This window comes from Zootoca vivipara, chromosome Z (genome assembly GCF_963506605.1).
Source record: "Zootoca vivipara chromosome Z, rZooViv1.1, whole genome shotgun sequence".
NCBI classification, from domain to species: Eukaryota; Metazoa; Chordata; class Lepidosauria; order Squamata; family Lacertidae; genus Zootoca; species Zootoca vivipara.
The window spans coordinates 39,253,608-39,271,547 of NC_083294.1; the positions used below are offsets into that span (position 1 = coordinate 39,253,608).

General features: G+C 43.4%; 1 protein-coding gene across 1 annotated transcript in view; it reads left to right on the forward strand.

Moving 5' to 3' along the window:
• Window positions 1-693: 693 nt before the first annotated feature.
• RNF128 (ring finger protein 128) overlaps window positions 694-17,940 on the forward strand; it is a 37,726-nt gene continuing 20,479 nt past the window's right edge. The window contains exon 1 of the mRNA XM_035113282.2: window positions 694-1,253. Coding sequence (XP_034969173.1) covers window positions 815-1,253 — 439 coding nt within the window. The 5' untranslated portion in view covers window positions 694-814. The remainder of the gene's footprint in view (window positions 1,254-17,940) is intronic.

A 17,940-nucleotide genomic window follows, 5' to 3' on the forward strand; every position in this document is an offset into this window, starting at 1 on the left:
CGTCTCTTTTTTGTTTTGTTTTTGTGACTGTGTGGAACCCAGATTGATTGTGACTGTAGTACATTATTGCTTTCATTTTATGGATCAATGATTTCGTTAGATAGTAAAATTCATGTTAAATTGCTGTTTTAGGGGTTGTTTTTAAAAGCCTGGAACGGATTGATCCATTTTGCATTACTTTCTATGGGAAACATAGCTGCCAAGTTATCCCTTTTTTAAAGGGATTTTCCCTTATGCTGAATAGGCTTCCTCGCGAGAAAAGGGAAAACTTGGCAGCTATGATGGGAAAGTGCAGCTTGGTTTTGGAACGCTTTGGTTCCCGAACACATTAAGTTTGAGAACCAAGGCTCCACTGTAGCAGTTTTTACTATCCTGCCAGATAACTTCTGGAATAGATCAGTCCACACAGCATGAGACTACTTATCTTTTGTTGGGGTATGTGTGCGGAACCTCAGTTACTTAGGCATTTTTATTGATTTCTATTGATTCCAACAACGCGCTTCGAGCCCGGGACAAAGGCTCGGAACGCGGCGGCGGCGCCGCCAACGCTCGAACCCCGCCGCGCGCCTGCGCGCACGTGGGCCTCCCTCGCCGGCTACGGAGGAGGAGGGGCATGTCTCTCTGCCTCAACCCCCCTTCCACCCTGCCCCTCCCCTCCCCTCGAATCCCCGCCCTCCAGAAATGGGCGGGGAATGGGCTCAGGTAAAGAGCGCGGCGGTCCGGCTAGTAGTCGCTCGCCTGAGGCAAACGGCGGCGTTGCTGCTGTTCCTGCGTCTTCTCTTTCTACGTGGTGTGGCGCTTCTCTTCTGAGGCGATGTGGCGGCAATCCGCGTGGGCCTTCTTCGCTCTGCTCCTCGCCGGAGGTGGCGGCAGCCCCGGCAGTCTCCGTCCCGGGGCTTCTGCCCAGTCGGTGTGGACGGCGTGGCTGAACGTGTCGTGGAGGATGCCCGGCAGCAACGAGAGCTCCTGGAACGCGGGCGAGAGCGGCATCTTCGGGCAGGACTCCCCCCTGCGGAGGGCGGCAGGGCTGGTGGTGGCCCCCGAAGGGCCCGGGGCGGCCAACGCCTGCAACCCGCTTACCAACTTCAGCAGCCCGGCGGCGCCCACCCCGTGGCTCGCCCTCATCCAGCGCGGAGGGGGGTGCACCTTCGCCGAAAAGATCGCCGTGGCCGCCGCCAGGGAGGCCTCCGCCGCCGTCATCTACAACTACGCCGGGGGGTCCGGGAACGACGTTCACCCCATGACCCACCCGGGTGAGGAAAACGAGGGGTGGGGGTGGGGGTGGCGGAGGGAGGGAGGGAGCCGGACAGTTTCCGGGACGCGCCCCTCGCTTGGGCATCTGTCTACCTCTGAGTCTAGATTGAAAACCTGGCTTTTTTTTAAATGCGCGTGTATACACTGTATTGTATAGCACAGAATTGGTGGAGTTGGGGGGAGAGGGATCTCCCAATGGTCATCTTCTAGTCCAGCCCGCAAGAATAAGCCCGCTGCCCCCTTAAGGGGCTGGAAAGTACCACCTTGGCGTTCGTCAGCACCGCGCTCTAACTAACAGAGTTACCCTGGAAGTTATAGATATGATTGCGTATGTGTGTTTAGATATGCAGCTTGTTTAACGCGTTTATAGAACACCTTTATCTTCCGAGGGAGGGTGGGGAGAGGTGAGGGACGGGGACGGGACATGGCTCTCCTCCTCCTCCCCCCGTTTCATCCTTAATGGCAACCCTGAGAGGTAGGCTAAGAGATGGGAACAGGCCCAGAGTGAGCTTCAGAGCTGATTGGGGATTTGAACCCAGGTCCTGGACAAACCATTGTGCACTGCACTGGCTCTCTATGTCACGCGCATGTGTTTTTATGCAATTGAATTGCAGGCAAGGCACATTCTTGTCTTCTTGCAGCCCTGGGCTGTTCGAGGTATTCAGTAAGCTTTTGTTTTTTACTTGGAATCGTAGAATTGTGGAGTTGGAAGGGACACCAAGGTTCATCTAGCCCAACCCCTTGCAGTGCAGGAATCTTTCATATGAAGAGTCTCCTACTCTGCTGACTCAGAAGCTATGATCCATCTTCTTCTGTGTTTGAACACCCAAGTAGAAAGAAGCATTTCTTACCTTCTCTCTCCTTTTTGCTTAGGTATTCTACAACCTTTGTGGTGTTGGCTGTTTTCAGTTGCAATAATCAAATAAGGACATTGCTTATTTTTGCGCTTGGTGTACAAGCACTTGTCTGATGTGTGGTTGCTTTGTAAAGTGTTTCTTATTTGGGCCTTGCATATATCTGCGGGTCTTTAATTAATTGATTGCTTCCATCTTAGGATACATACGATTGCAGCCTTGATACCTTTCTGCTGTCGTATATGAAATTTATATCTTGCTTTTTAGCCAAGATTAGCTCTCGGGGCTGCTTTTCATTAAAATCTGTTGGAAGGTGTGATATGAGGGAAAAGGCAGAGAAGGGGGTATTGTATTCTTGTGGACCAGGGCAGTTGGTGACATAATAGTCCAAGTCTCTAGAGAAAGGTGCAGCAAAAGGGTTAAAGGGACCACTGATGTTGAAGATGGCAACCCACAGTATTTCTCTGGTTCAGCTGCAGAGACTTTTGTCCCTGGGTATTGAAAATTGAGGGCAGACGTACACCATACACTTGAACCACATGACTTTCCCCAAAGAATCCTGGGGACTGTAGCTTCCCCCTAATACAGGGGTTCCCAACAAAATTTTCTCGAGGACCCCTCATCGAGCCGCTATTGTGACAAGGACCCCCATTAATTCCTAATCCTATAATTAAAAAGTGAGAGCCAAATTAAGAGTCTTAATTTGGGAATGGAGAAGACAGGGTACCTGCGCAGTAGCGCACAAATGAAGCCGATGCGCGCAAAGCATCTTGGGGAGGTGAGCGTTAGTAGAATGTGCGCGCTGCCTCTTTGCAAAACAGTAGTGTTTGTAAAGCGCCACCTAACGGCATACAGCAGAACTACTGCCTCTATCTAATTCTCGTTTTGCGCTAGACTCTGCTCATGCAGGAAGCGGCCAAAACAAAAAATCTGTTATCATACGAAATATATTTAATATATTTTTTATTCTAATAGCATCTTGCGGACCCCTCTGGCATAGCTCGCGGACCCCTGGGAGTCCCCGGACCACCTGTTGGGAACCACTGCCCTAATACATTCCTAGCACCTGTAAGAAGCTTCAGTTTCCAGGATTCTTTGGGGAAAGCCATGGCTGTTGCTATATTGCTGTTGTGAATCACTCCACTTACTCCTTCCTCCCCTGGTGTGGGAAGCACCACCAGGTTCTCACTGTGATAGCATGCAAACACAGAAACTTGTCCCAGTAAGTTCAGTGGAGCACACCACCTAGCATCTAGGGATTGACTCCAGTCATAAATACACTTTGCAAGTAGCTAACTAAATTTTGGAAGATTCAAGGCAGACAAAAGGAAATACTTCTTCAAAACAATGTATAGTTTAATCCTGGAACTCGCTCCCTCAGAAAGTAGTGATGGCTTCCTACTTGAATGGCTTTAAAAGAGGTTGGCCATTGTGAGAATAGGATGATGGACTTGGTGGACTAATGGCCTGATCTAGCAGGCTCTTCTTAGGTTCTTTGGTACTTCTAGTAAGCAGATAAGCAGAAGATCCTGAGAACAACTTGGGCAGCTCCTGAGGTTATAATCCCTGAAAAAACATAGAGCACACACTATCTCCAAAAGTACAGTACTAATGCTGTTCCTCCATTGTCCACACTACTTCACTTCACCTAGCACAAAATTATATCCTGCATACCATATACAGTAGATCCAAAATGTAGGAATCTTAACTCTGGAGATACTCTCCCAGGTTTTGGTTCCTACTGAACTCAATTCACCCTCCTGAATAAAGCAATTGTCTTGCCACTATATACAAATTGAAAGTACTCCAAAGCAGTTGCAAAAGGGCAGCAAACAACTCCTTGTTTTATTACCCTGTTTCTCCGAAAATAAGATGTAGCCATAAAATAAGCCCTAGCAGGATTTTTAAGCATTCAAGGAATATAAGCCATACCCCGAAAATAAGCCATAGTGATAGGCAGTTTAACCTTGTAGGTTAAACTGTACCATAATAAAAAAATAAAACATCCCCTGAAAATAAGCCATAGTGGGTTTTTTTTAAAAGGAAAAATAAATATAAGACGGTGTCTTATTTTCGGATAAACACGGGACTTGCAGTGAGTAAAAGCAATTTAAGAAGCTTCTGTATCATTTATTTGTTGAGGAAATTAATATACTGCATCATATGTTGGTGAAAATCTGCAAACAGTTTATGTGACATCCTAAAAATATAGTAACAAATACAAAAAAGATAGTAGAAATTTAAATCGTTATTTTGGAGCTGCACAGATAACAATTGGATAAGATATCCTCATAAACCAGGCATGTCCAAAGTCTGTTTTGGGGGCCTAATTCGGCCCAGCAGTCGGGTTAATCTGGCCCCTGTGGCAGTTTATTTCCTGGGGGTAAAATCCTTTAAAAAAAACCTCAACAACTTCAATCCTAAAAAAAGTTAACAACTTTGGTTGGCCCTCACGGCCCTTTACTTCATCAAATCTGGCCCTCTTTGAAAAAAGTTTGGACACCACTGTCTTAAACATTCTGATGATTGTGCTGTCCACTAATGATTCTGTTTTAGTATCTTAACTGCTTGCCAGATGAAGAAAATTAAAATCCTGAAAGGTGCTCTGCACATGTTCAAGAGTATTCAGTCCAAGATGAGAGTTCTTGTAAGTAAAATATGTTCATGTTGGCTGTGATTGAAATTCTACACAATGTGCATCTACCTAAAGCATAAAAGCCCTTCCAGAAAATATGTGGTAACCCTTGTTGCTCATGTGTCATATGCAGTATTAATGCATTATTAGTAGTAATAGTAAATAATCATGCTTCCAGCTCATGTTTGCATGTGGTTTGAAAGATGGTAGTAACTTGGGCATGACCCTGGTATCACCTGCACCACGTCTACAAGACAGCTCAACCTTTAGTACTCTGTTTTAATCAGGTTGCAATGGCTTATCTCATTTGTATGTTAACATTACAAATCTGGATGTTAATAATTTGCATTTATGCAATGCATTTTAATTATATGAAGTCCTCTTTATAGATTTTCACTGACAAGCTCTGGAAGGATTTCATCACTTGTTTACCACCCTTAAAATTTTTATTTTAAAGTGATTTTTAAACATTCATGTGTCAACAGGGTTTTCATAGGTGTGTGCCAGTACCTAGCCAGGTGTGTATACTGAAGGGAATCATCAAGCATTCCTTACAGTCTTGACTTGAGTTTGATGGTGGTTAAAAAGTGAATCTTCTGCCTCATATCTGAATTCTGCTATTCTTCTGCCTCAGTATTCTAGCATTATGTACCTCTCTGCTTCTAGGAGCCCATGGAACAGCTATTTGATTTTGAGCGTTTTGTTTTCTTAAGATCTATGTCTTTGGGATCTATTAAATATCCTTAGAGTGGTCTGAAGTCCATTGAATGGTCAGAAGGCACATAGAACTATTCTGAAAGCAATCTGGATTGGGAAGTTGCCTGGAAATCATATGCAAGATTCTGAGTATTGAGCAAGGAAAATAATTTTAATTTTCTAGTTCTCTGGATTGCATTGTATATTGGTAGGAATGATTAGGAATCACAGAAGTATGAACATTCTGACCACCCTTCCTTCTGAGTTTGCTAAACTAGTGTGCTAATGACATGCTGTTGCCTCACGTTTTTCTGTGAATGAGGTAGTTGTCTTAGTTGCATGCTTACTGTGCTGCTACCGTATTTGCTGCAGTGACAGGGATATGCATAAAAGCAATATACGAACAATTTCCACTTAGAAGAATTCCAGGGACACCAATAGTCTTGCGTAGTAATGTTTTCCTTTGAGAAAAGAAAGCAGCACACTTGGCCTCCCTTCCCTCTGTAGCATGTCCCTCATGGCTATGAAACAATACTGAAAAGATGCCTATTATCTTCTGGGAGTTATTAAACATGCACTGATTTATTTATTTATTTATTTAGTGTTTCCATGTTATCATTGTGGAGGGGCATTAAAACATATGTGCCATGGGATTATTGTACTCTAGTTAACATGAACCTCAATTGTGGGTGGAGCTTACAGATTTGGGTGATTGATGTGACTTTTAGTGAACTAAAAATATTTTGAGTTTGCTGCTGCATGCCTTTGACTTCTCTGCATCCCCCCCCCCCCGTGCTCCTTGCAAACTGAATACTATAATCCAGATCCCCTAATGTAGTACAAGTGCTTCAGCTAATGAATAGCTGGCCAGAATAACAGTTTCCCTTGATATCATTTAGAGGGCCTACATAGTACAAGAAATTGATTGGCTGTACAGATGCTAAATAAATTGATTGGCTTTGGCTGAAACAAAAAGTCATCGTAGGGCAGAACTGTTAAATTGCCTTGAAAGGAGAATATAATTGATTGTATTGTGTGTTAATGTTATGGTACTTACACTGCTTTCATCTATCCTAGAGCCTGATCCATGTGTATGGGTGCAAAAATAAGGCCCCAACCCTATCCACTTGTGGGAGTAAGCTCCACTGAATACAACAGGGGCACTTCTGAATAAAACGTACATAGAATTGATCTATAAAGCCACTGATATTTCAGATTGAGTTCTGGAGATTTATGGGGTTCATTTGAAGCATTTCTCCCTGAAAAGATCAGTAGTGGCAGGCAGCCTTCCTTGAAAGGGCCTCTCCAGGGCAAAGCCAAATGCATTTTTCTTATCTTATCAAATGTACTTTGACATGCAATTAAACCAAGATAAGCATCAAATATCAATGCACTGTATCTTAGAGTTGATGAGGAGAAGTGAGGACTATGGCAGAGAAGGTTTTACCTGAACTCTCCTGCATCTCCTGAATTGAAGGGACCATATCAAGGCTTCTCCTAATGCTAAAGTGATTGAGCATGCACAGAAAAATACTGTTTCTGAAGCATGGAGGACTTGGGCTATTTAGAACTCATAACAACTCTGAGGAAACATTTGCATCCTCTCCTATAAAACAATGCTACACAGTTGCAATGGAATCTTTGGGAAAGGCCAGCCTTCTAGCCAGGCTTGTAAGAGTAGTCAATGAACTAAGGGGGGAGAGCCAGAAGGGAAGAATTGAGGCTAATGATGGAGGCATGGAAAAGTGAAGCAGCAGGGAGTCTCTGAAGAAACGGCATCATTCTTAAGGTTAGGAATGGCTGTATGCTATTATGGGGAGGAGAGGCAAAGGAGTGCTAAGAAACCTCGTCAAGGAGCAAGTGATTAAAGGAATGGGGCAAAGGAAGCAGGAGCCTAAAAAGCAGTGTTGAGAGATTGTTTGTAGTTATTGAGCTGAAGAAAGGAAGAACCAGAGCAGGGTCCCACAGATCAGGTGCTACCCTGCCAGATCATAGCATTGTAGAGTTAGAGGGGCAGATGATGGTCACCCATGCAATGCAGTAATCTTTTGCCCAACATGGGGCTCAAACCCATGACGCTGAGATTAAGAGTCTTGTACTCTGCCTAATGAACTATCTCAGACTTAAATCCCTCCTTCCTATAAATTTCAGATAACTTTGGGAGAGGTTAGGGGGTGCATCCTGGTATGGAAGAAGCAGTAGGAGAGTTGCCCTACTCTCTTTATGCAAAAGGTTCAAATGAAATTAACAACACCTACCCCTGCTTCCCCAATTGTGCAAATGAATTGTTGCTGCTGGTGGCAAAAGCAAGGAAAGGTTACCCAGAGAGTCAAACCAACATTTGTGGACTCCAGACTGGAGCCTTGTGTGTTTAGCAGGAAGCAAGAGACCTTGGAAGTTCACTGAGCCCAGGAGGCTATACAAAGGCTATGAGTGTCAGGAGTAGATGGGGAAATCTGAAAGGTAGGTAAATGTGATCACATGTTTACCGAAGACAGCCATGCATACTACATTTGCTGAAGGAGGTAGCAGATGCATATGTACGTTTGAGGGTTTGTTTGGTCCTCTTTAGTTGGAGAGCTGAAGCATGGTGAGTAGGAAATAACACGTGTTTTGAAAATAAACTTCCAAATCATATTGGCGTGGCTGTTCTGATTGACTGGGTGTTTCAGAGGGACAGGCTTTTAAAAGAACAGCATTGGGGTGCTAGCAGTTGGGTACTTGATTATAAACTAAACTAGATTCCAGATGGAGAGGTGACATGCAGACTTCTTGTTAATGGTGTTGTATAGCTGCTGCCCAGGAGGGATTCACCCCTCCCATATCAGGAAAGGAGTTGCTTGTGCTGCAAAACACAGCAGGTAACTTCTAGTGCCTCTCAAATTATAAAACACATTGAGCAAACAAAATCAACCATAAGATGAAAAAGAAATTAAAGAGAAACGTGTTTCATTTGGCTAGGTCACAATGTGAACCACTGAATTCTGCAGACTTTTCAGCAAGCTTATGTGCCAGTGTTGCTGGTGCCTGGTGGGCAACTGTGTTTTCATTGCACATCAGATGTCTAATGACTGTGGGAAAATTACACAGGTTCCTATTTGCATTGGGGGTGGAGGAAGAGCCTAGCACTGGCTGAGCCAGCTGTTGGTGGCTCAAAGATCAGGAGGCTAGTGTATGGATAGCCTAAAGGCATTCTCATGTGGGGGCGGAACTTGTTTCTCAGCTAATGTACATAGTCTTGCTGTGTCAACAGAAACTTGATGATCGGGTCCCCCTTTAAGGTGGCAGCTACGCTATAAACCTCTTTTGAGTCCGGGATTTGTGTTAAGCAGGTTGTTGTCAAAGCACAAGGCAGAGTTTATAGAGTTTATAAAATCCTATGCGGCTCTCAAGAGCAACTGTTTGCAGCACTTTCTACTGGGCTAAATTGTGAATAACTGGATATTCTTAGAAGGTAAGGTAGAAACCAAAGCAACTGCTTTCCTTTAGGAATACAAAAATTCATTTTTGTCAAAGTTCCATTAACTTTCATTTTTCAGGGCCAGGGGAGGAAACTAACTAGCTTCTTATTGCTTTGGGGAGCAATGGGTGAATTTGACAAGGTAAGATGCGGAAGAGGGAACACGGCATTTCCTTAGTAGCCTGGTGGCTAGGCTTTTCTCTTCCCCTACCCTGATGGGCCAAGTATGATGGGTGGAGCTGCTCACTTGTCAGTCACCTGACATCATAATGACACCTTTTTGTCTGTTTTCTGCATCACTTTGAACTGGACTTCTGAGGATCAAGCCCCTCTCAAAGTGATATATCGCCCTATGATTTGCAAACACTATTGATCAGCTACAAACATTATTTTAGCCAAGCCCTGCAGTTACCTTCCCCACATCTGATGTCATTCATTGATGTTTGATATAGGTCAGGTAGGTGTGGTCTGGTCAAAATGGCCTCATGGGCCAAATGGGGAGGACTGGTGGGCCTAATTAGGTTCCTCACTCCTCACTTAAACAGTTGGATAATATTTATTATGATTTTGATATCAGGAGGTGTTGACATTTGAAGCAACAATCTTTCACAGAATTGACTATCAGTTCAAAGTTAGAAAATCACCATCTTCTAAATTGAAGTACAGTAGTCCCTCACCTTACACAGCAGTTTCGTTCTAAGACAGTGTTCGAAATTAGTCAGGCGCATTTTGCACCTGGCTTTGGACCACTTTGGACCAAGGGAAAATGCCTGGGTGCCAGGATGGTGCCTCACACCTCCATCATCTGGAGGTGCATGCCTGGGGATCATTGGATCTGGGCTGTTTTCACACACTGGTACCCCATTCTGTAGAATTCTATCAGTTATAGTTTATCTGCACAATTGGAATGAATTTCTGGAACCAAAATGCTTTTTCTGTGCAGCAGGAACAGTCACTTTTAAGAAAAAGGAGGTCAGAAAAGGCCAGTATATATGTGGACTGTCGCTGGATCAAGTGACTTTTCTGTAAGTTCTCAAAGTTCTTAACCTAGCTCAGGGTTCTCATATGAACCAGTCAGATGTTTAACTGATAATCAATCATAGTCAATCAATCATTTGATAAATAAGACTTTAGAGCCAAAAATGGCAACTAGACATTCCGTTTTGGCAACTGTAACTGTAAAAATTGGTTTAAGGAGCCATTTGGCACCTAGCTTATATATCTGAGTTTCTAACGCTGTTCTAAGGGTTCCACAATATACATGAAAATAACATATATTCAAACCTTTGGAGCCACCCCATAGCTAGGGGGTGGGTGGGGGAGGGAGACATAGCATCCCAGAGCCTTCCAGAGCTAAAGAGTTAAGCCCAAGTTAACCCAGAAGAAAAATAACTTAAGTTCTCTGCCTTGTTTGGGATTTGAGTTACGCAATTTCAACCATGTATGGGTGAAATTGTGCCAGTAAGTTGAGGGGTTTATTATACCTGTACATAGATTTGTTTATAATGGAGCATCAGCAGCCTGCTGTAATTTAGCATTTCCCCTTTTCCTTCTTCAAACCCTTCTTTGCGTGCCAGAGAGAGCTTTGCTACAATGGGGTTTTGGAGCAAGCGGAAACAGCATGAATCTGTCATTGCTTCTTCCTGCTTCAAAGCCCAGGTTGGTATCTCTAGAGTTCTGGGAGATTTCTTGTGTCATGCTCAGCAGGGGCCCTCACCCCAAGCAAATCGGTATGTGGATATAGCAACATGCAGCACCCATTTCAGAAGGAATGTTGCTCATTTCAGGCCAAATGAAGTCATAATAATGTGAACCTTTGTCTTAGGATAGTAACTTGACTTGCTACCCTACTGCAATAGTTAGATGATTACTACAGTTTGTTTTGAGTAGAGTGTCTGGAAGCAGCATAACTTGTCCAGCCTGATACTTAAAATCTCTAACAAAAAAAAAATGCTATTAAATGTTGGCTGATAATGATAATACATTTTTTTCAGGGCAAGATGCCCAGGATTTAGCAAATGCAGAATAAATACTGCTTTCTGAACTTGTAATCTTATCAACTGCTTACTGAGGGAAGATGGTACCTTTCTACGGCAGGTCTCCAAGTACATAACTATGATAATTGCCCTTCTTGTGTAATCTGTATTGACCTTCAAAAGCAAGCTGTTGTGTTGGTAAGGATTAAAAACAGTCCCACAGAACAAAGTATGTGTTTTTTTTCCAAGGCACTTTCCCCATTAGCTATATTGTATTCCTCAAATATAGATTATTGTACAAGACTTGAACATTTTGATTATAATGAGCAGTAGATGATTACTCATTTTAACCCCGGAAGTGAAGCCATATTGGTGTGAGAGAGAACAAATTGGTTGGTTTGCAGAAAGCTGTTTGCAAATTTCCCACATTGCAGTCTAAAACTTTGCTTGAGAGCAGTTTCTTTCTAGACTTGGATTGGGGAAAGACAGAAAGAAGGGGATGGGGTCATGCATGCAGGCCACAGGTAGTCCACTCATATTCCCGACATTGCATCTCCTTTGTCTAATGAAGTATAATTGGTTTTAAAGCAGTTTTTAAAGTTATATTCAAATTCAAATTCAAAACTTTATTGCGGTCCAAAGACCCACAAAACCATTTCAAAACTAGATACAGTTAAAACAACCAGACAGACAGATGGAAGAAACCAAGGCAGTCATTTTGTTTTATCTAGGGCATAATCTTTGTTTCTTATAAGCTCCAAAAGAAACTTTGCCACGGCCAGTGTAATATTATTTGACCTGTCTTCCAAAAGATATATAATATGGTAGGCTTTGGATTTTCCTGGCAAATTTGCCAGTAAGCGATTGATCAGTTGATTCCTTGCTTGCTCATATTGCCCACAATGCATAGGATATGCTTCAAGTTGTATTTGAAATTGTTGTAACCCGTCCTGGGATCTTAAGGTGAAGGGCGGTAATAAATTAAGATGATGATGAGGATAATACTGGTGGCACAGTTGAAATGGGTATAACCAAAATTACTTTGAGCTACAAAATTGAGGTGAATATTCCCCCCCCCATCATGCCTAATTGCTCTCTGTTCTTGTCTTCTATTCAAAGAAAGCCTGTCTACCTTTAAGAGTTGAGTATTTCTGGAAACTTATAGCTTGGTTTTTAGCAATTAATTAAATAAATGGTTTTGAGGACTTAAAGGTAAAGGGACCCCTGACCATTAGGTCCAGTCGTGACTGACTCTGGGGTTGCAGTGCTCATCTCGCATTATTGGCCGAGGGAGCCGGCATACAGCTTCCAGGTCATGTGGCCAGCATGACAAAGCCGCTTCTGGCGAACCAGAGCAGTGCACGGAAACGCTGTTTACGGTTCCCGCTTGGAGCGGTACCTATTTATCTACTTGCACTTTGATGTGCTTTCGAACTGCTATGGTAGGTTGGCAGGAGCTCACCCCGTCACAGGGATTCGAACCTCCGACTTTCTGATCAGTAAGCCCCAGGCTCTGTGGTTTAACCCACAGCACCACCTACGTTGAAGACTTACTTAATGGTAAATGAACCATTTTTATACTTTGGTTTTGGCCAGATACCTCTGTTGAACAACTTCACACTACTGCTGGGGGTTTGCATGTCTGAATGCTCCTTGGTTAAAAAAAACACCCCAAAAATCTTCAATCAGAAAGCTAACATTTTGGAGCAGGCTCATTTGCATGACATCGGGCTTTATATGTGCAATAGTGTGTGAGCCTCATCTGCCATCCTAAGTAGCAAAGCCTAAACACAAGTTTACCTCTGCAGTATTCAGCAGAGACTGGCTACTCTACATTTTTCAAATATGTACAATAGTCGTAATAAAAAAAGATGACGTTTGATTCTCCTCTAACTTCTTGAGGGAATTTACCAGAGAGGTTAGGTTAGATTATTCTGTGGTATGTGATATGGGGTGGATGACTGGTTTTGAGTGGAGGGTGATAAATGTTTGCTGAGGCTACGGAAAAACTGTTCAGTGGCTTAATTTCTAGGAATATTTAGGCTTAATGATCAGCTGTTTAATCTAGTTTCAACAATGTCTAAGAAGAGGGACTGAGTGCTGTAGGAATAGGGACCTGTGAAGTCAGAGCTGCTGGTAGTTGTTCAATAAATATGTGAGAGTGATGGGAGCCAACTATATCATTGTGCATATGGAACAACCTTTCAGTTTTTACTTCAAGGTGGTTAAAGCAGAGGTTTTCAACCTTTTTGAGTCCACGACCCCCTTGACCAGCTACATTCTTTTTGCAGCACCCCTGTGGGGCTCAGGAGCCCAGTTATGTCATCCCTTGCCTGCAGAGCTGGCAGCCTCTAAACCTTATTCGAACATCCTCCCTTGTGGAAGGTTCCCTCAGCCTCCTCTCCTCTCCTCTCCCCTCACCTTGGGAGTCCTCCGGACAGCTGTTACTGCTGCCCCAATCTCTGAGCTTCCCACCCAGCCCAAAGAGAGGTGCCTCTTCACACTGCCCCACAAGGGCCTGGGACTTGTCTGTCCATTCTCAACAGCAAGGACTGGCTGGCTGGGCTCCCTCACCTGCTTGCTTCCTTGCTTGCTTACTCTGAGGCCGCCTTAGCTCCTGGCAACAAGCACCCCTTGACCAGCCTGGGGAGCTTGTAGTCAGGGCTGCTGCAACATCCACATAAACCTTTGGGAGGCAGAGACGCGAGAGGGCACCAGAGGAGGGTGTTGCCCATAGCACCCCTGACCATTATTCAAGCTACCCAGGGTGCCATGACACACTGGTTGAAAACCATGGGGTTAAAGGAATAATTTGTGGTTCAGCTGGATAGTTTTAAGACACTTTCATAGCAATGCAGACTCATTGAATCCAAAGTGCATTGTGCAAGGTATCACTTTTAGTCCCAAGCTCTTCTTAGGTATTCTGAATGCAATACAGTCTTACCTTGGTTGCTGAATGCCTTGGAACTCACACATTTTGGCTCCCAAACGATCAAAAACCTGCAGCCAATCAGAAGCCGCTCTTTGTTTTCCAAACTTTTTGGAAGTTGAACGGACTTCTGGAATGGATTCCATTCGACCTCCAAGGTACGACTGTATTTACACTGGATAATAACACCCCTTTAGCTGGAAGTACAATGCAGTGCTATGAAAATTTGTATTTACTTGGAAGCTTAGGAGGTTACAGGTGTGAAACACATATTTTGTAGTGGTAACATGGCCCCTTCTAAAAATTAAGTGAATACACCTACCGGGTAGGTAAGGCATCATATATATTTTATTTTACTTAAAAAAATTCTATACCACCATTCATCTGAGGATCACAGGACATTTTACAAATGTGTCTTTGCAAGATGCCTCTCAACATTATTTAAGAACTATGCTGGTGTACCTGCTTACTTGCCACAACACAGTACGGAGCTTGTGTCGTTAAGGTTTCAGGAGGGCAAAGGTTCAAAAGGAGGAAAGTCTCAAGGAAGACTCTTGAACTTCTTGGTGTTGGTTCTTGAATCTATGGGCTGAAAGATTAGAAGATGAGTCTAGGAGCTTGTCTTGAAGTTTTACTGAGTTTCTTGGCTGAGCAAGTGTTGATTGGCAATCTTATATGCCCTGTAGAGCATGGGTATGCAAGCTAAGGCCCACGGGCCGGATCAGGCCCAATTGCCTTCTGGATACTGCCCGCGGACGGTTTGGGAATCGCTGTGTGGATCTCCAGCGCGCACATTCTTTCCCTCTCCCTCACATAGTGGTGGTGGTGGAGGCGCCTCCTCCCTCCCTCCTCCTGGCTTCTCCCCACCCTGCCTAGAGGAGGAAGGGAGCTGGGCTTTGTTGGTACCAGCAGCAGCAGAGCTTGAGCCACCGCCATTTTAAGCAGCCCCTCTCCATAGCCCTTTTGTGCTCCGCTCATTGTCCCTCCGCAACCGCCAGCCCCTGACGCTTGCAAGACACAGGTAAGCAGCCACCGGGGCTCGTGGTGGTCTTGCATCACCCCCCCAAATATCGTCTGCCCCCCAAAGGTCTGCGGGACAGTGGACCGGCCCCCTTCTAAAAAAGTTTGCTGACCCCTGCCCTAGAGCGCTGAAGTGCCTGGCTGGGAAAGGGTGCTTATCCTGACCCTTTCTGTGTACCACTCCCCTGCTGGCAATTTCAAATTGCTGCATAGCATTTGGAAAAATCCTGGCATATCCACCTCTCAGATGTCAGCCAAACATTATTAGACTTTTCCCAAAGCTACCTTAAATTATTGGGATTTGATTAAGTTCAGTAAACAAAACTAACCTCAAACTATTTTACATTTATACTGGGTAAATAAATATAGAGGTTTTTTCCCCAATAGCCACCCCCCCAAAAAAAATTGCTATAAAAAACTTGCTATAAAGATAAAAATCAAGCCAAGCAGACTTTATTGCTTATAACCAAAGCCCACCATTCTTGATGCAGTTTATGGTAAATGTTAAGTTTAAACAAATGCAAAGTTTTACTGGGATAGTAAATATTTTAAAACACAGCAACTCAACTTTCAGTAGCATACATCTTTCATTGTTAAAATTAGGGGGGAATGCTGAATTTTAATATATTAATCTTAGCTTTTCCCAGGAAATTTATTTTGTCTAGTAAATTATACCTTGCTTGCAGACTTCCATGTAGAAAAAAGGTTAAAACTTGCATATTTGACTGGTATTTACTCTGTTACTAATTTTTATGAAACAGTGCATTTTTATAAATCATATTTTTCCTTAGAAAAATACAGCATGGTGGTGGTCAAAGCAGGAAAAAGTAATACAGTAACACCTTGTTTGAAAATATTGGCAGCTTCCTGACTGCTTGTTTGCCACTTGAGTGTTAAAGGCCTTAGAACATAAAACTGTCCTACCTAGAGCAATGTTTCCAAAAGTGTGCAGTAATGCTTATTTCTCCTTTTAAAAAGAGAGTCCATGTCTAGAAATGCACCTACCGGTATGAGTTCAGATTGCCAGCTTGAGGGTACTGGAGCCTTCTAATGATATATTGGCATGAGTTTACTGAGGCATGTGCACACACACAATATGTTGACTATTGGGCCTCAGTTGGACTCTGGGTCATTTGTAAATGCATTGGTTTGTAATTTGATCTGATCCTGGAAAGTAATGGGAAACCTGAGTCAGCCAAGTAGTTTCTGTGCGCTTGTGGGATTGAATGAACTACAGTACGGTACTTTGCTGGTGTATTGTTAGATCATCCATTGCTGAAAATTGCCAGTAGCTGCACTCTGTTCCATAGCACATGACAGTGTATCTTTGATTAATATAATATCTTTATAGAACAATTCATCTAGATTTCTCCATGAGGAAGGAAGTGAGAAAGCCAAGCCTTTATAATTTTAAATTCTGTTTCTCAGGGTGGCATACTTTAGAATTACAACAATGCATTCTAAACAGTGCAGTCGTAATTATAATAAGAGCAAAATAACTGCAACTGCTCAATAGGAACCATAAATTCCATTCCAGTTGTACTTTTTATTTTGTACCGTGTTGATTTTGTGCACTCTGTTGATTTTGCAGAAAGCTAGGTACAGATTCATCATCAGCAACCCAAAATGCTAACATCAAATGGACTTTACTCTTTAGGAAGGAAGGATAGATATAAACTTAATTACTAAGTAAAACGGCTAAGATATAAAAACTAAAATAAAAAACTCATTTCCCAGTGCCTGAAAGATACCAGCACAGGTGCCAGGCAAACCTCCCACAGAAGGATGCCCTAAAGGCAGGGGTTTGAGGCTGTTCTGCCTTTTATGAGATGGACAGTTGCCAGGGGAGGCTCACTTTTGCTACTGAGTCATGATTTATCGTATACCCCAATTAGCTAGGATTTGGCCTGGTGCACATCTGCTGGAGAGATAACATGCTCTGCAGGACGGCCTGTTATGGCTAGCGCTGTGGGATGGTAGTGATAATATAGCAGACTTTCCTGATTCCTCCTCCACACTCATTATTACAGGCGCAAGACTACGTGGCCCTGCTTTCCTGCCTCTGCCTTTTGTTCTAAATCTGGGATGGATACAAAAGCGGATGCTGTTGTACATAATTACAGGTGTTGTCTCACATATGCTTGGAGAGATTGCTTTGTTTTTATCCAGGTAGGCTGTATGCCTGCCAGTCTGGCCACATTTTCTCGTTGAGAGTTGGAGAATGAGATTCAGGGTTATATATTTCTTGTTGGTAGAAGTGTTCAAGCATCATTGGTGGCAATACTTGTGCATTCTTATAGTCCAATATTTAATTGATATTCCTAGGATTGTTTTTGTTTTGTGGTTGAACAGGTGTTTGGGAATATCCAGCAGTCTCAAAGTTCTGTATCAAACATACCATTTAATATTTCATTTGAATGTTCTTTTGCATGAGTGATTGCAGATCGATTGATTGATTGATTTAATATCCTGCCTTTCTCCTGAACCGGGACTCGCTTACAAATAGAAATAGAAAACACAGATAAAATAGAAAAGCCCAAACCTAAAATGATTAAAACAATATAAAAACAGAGCCATTAAAAATACATAGAATCGTGGAATTAGAGTCGGAAGGGACTTGGGAGGATCATTTAGTCCAACCCTCTGAAATACAGGAATCCTTTGCCCCATAGTAAAGGCCAAATCTGCAACCCTCAGATTGCTCTATTGACTGAGCTATCCCAACAATAAAAACACCACAGCACCTTTCTTTAGGAATAGTCAGTTCCTAAAGACTTGTTGGAATAACAAGGTCTTCACCTGCTGGCAGAAAGAGAACCTGAGGGAGGAAGTCTAGCTTCTCTAGGGAGGGAGTTCCAGAGTCTGGGAGCAGCCACTGAGCATGCCTGTGAGGTGGGTGAGATTGAGAAAAGGGCCTTTCCCAAAGATGTCAGAGCCCAGGCAAGTTCGTTTGGGAGATAATGTCCTTTCACATAGCCTTAACTTGGTTGCAGTGCCTCAGCAGCCCCTCCCAGCCACTCTTTGCTGCCATAATTGCAGTTCTCATTAGAGCTTGGAGGCAGGTTGAGGCTTGGACTTTGTGCATGAAAGAACTGGCACACCAGTTTGAAACAAGG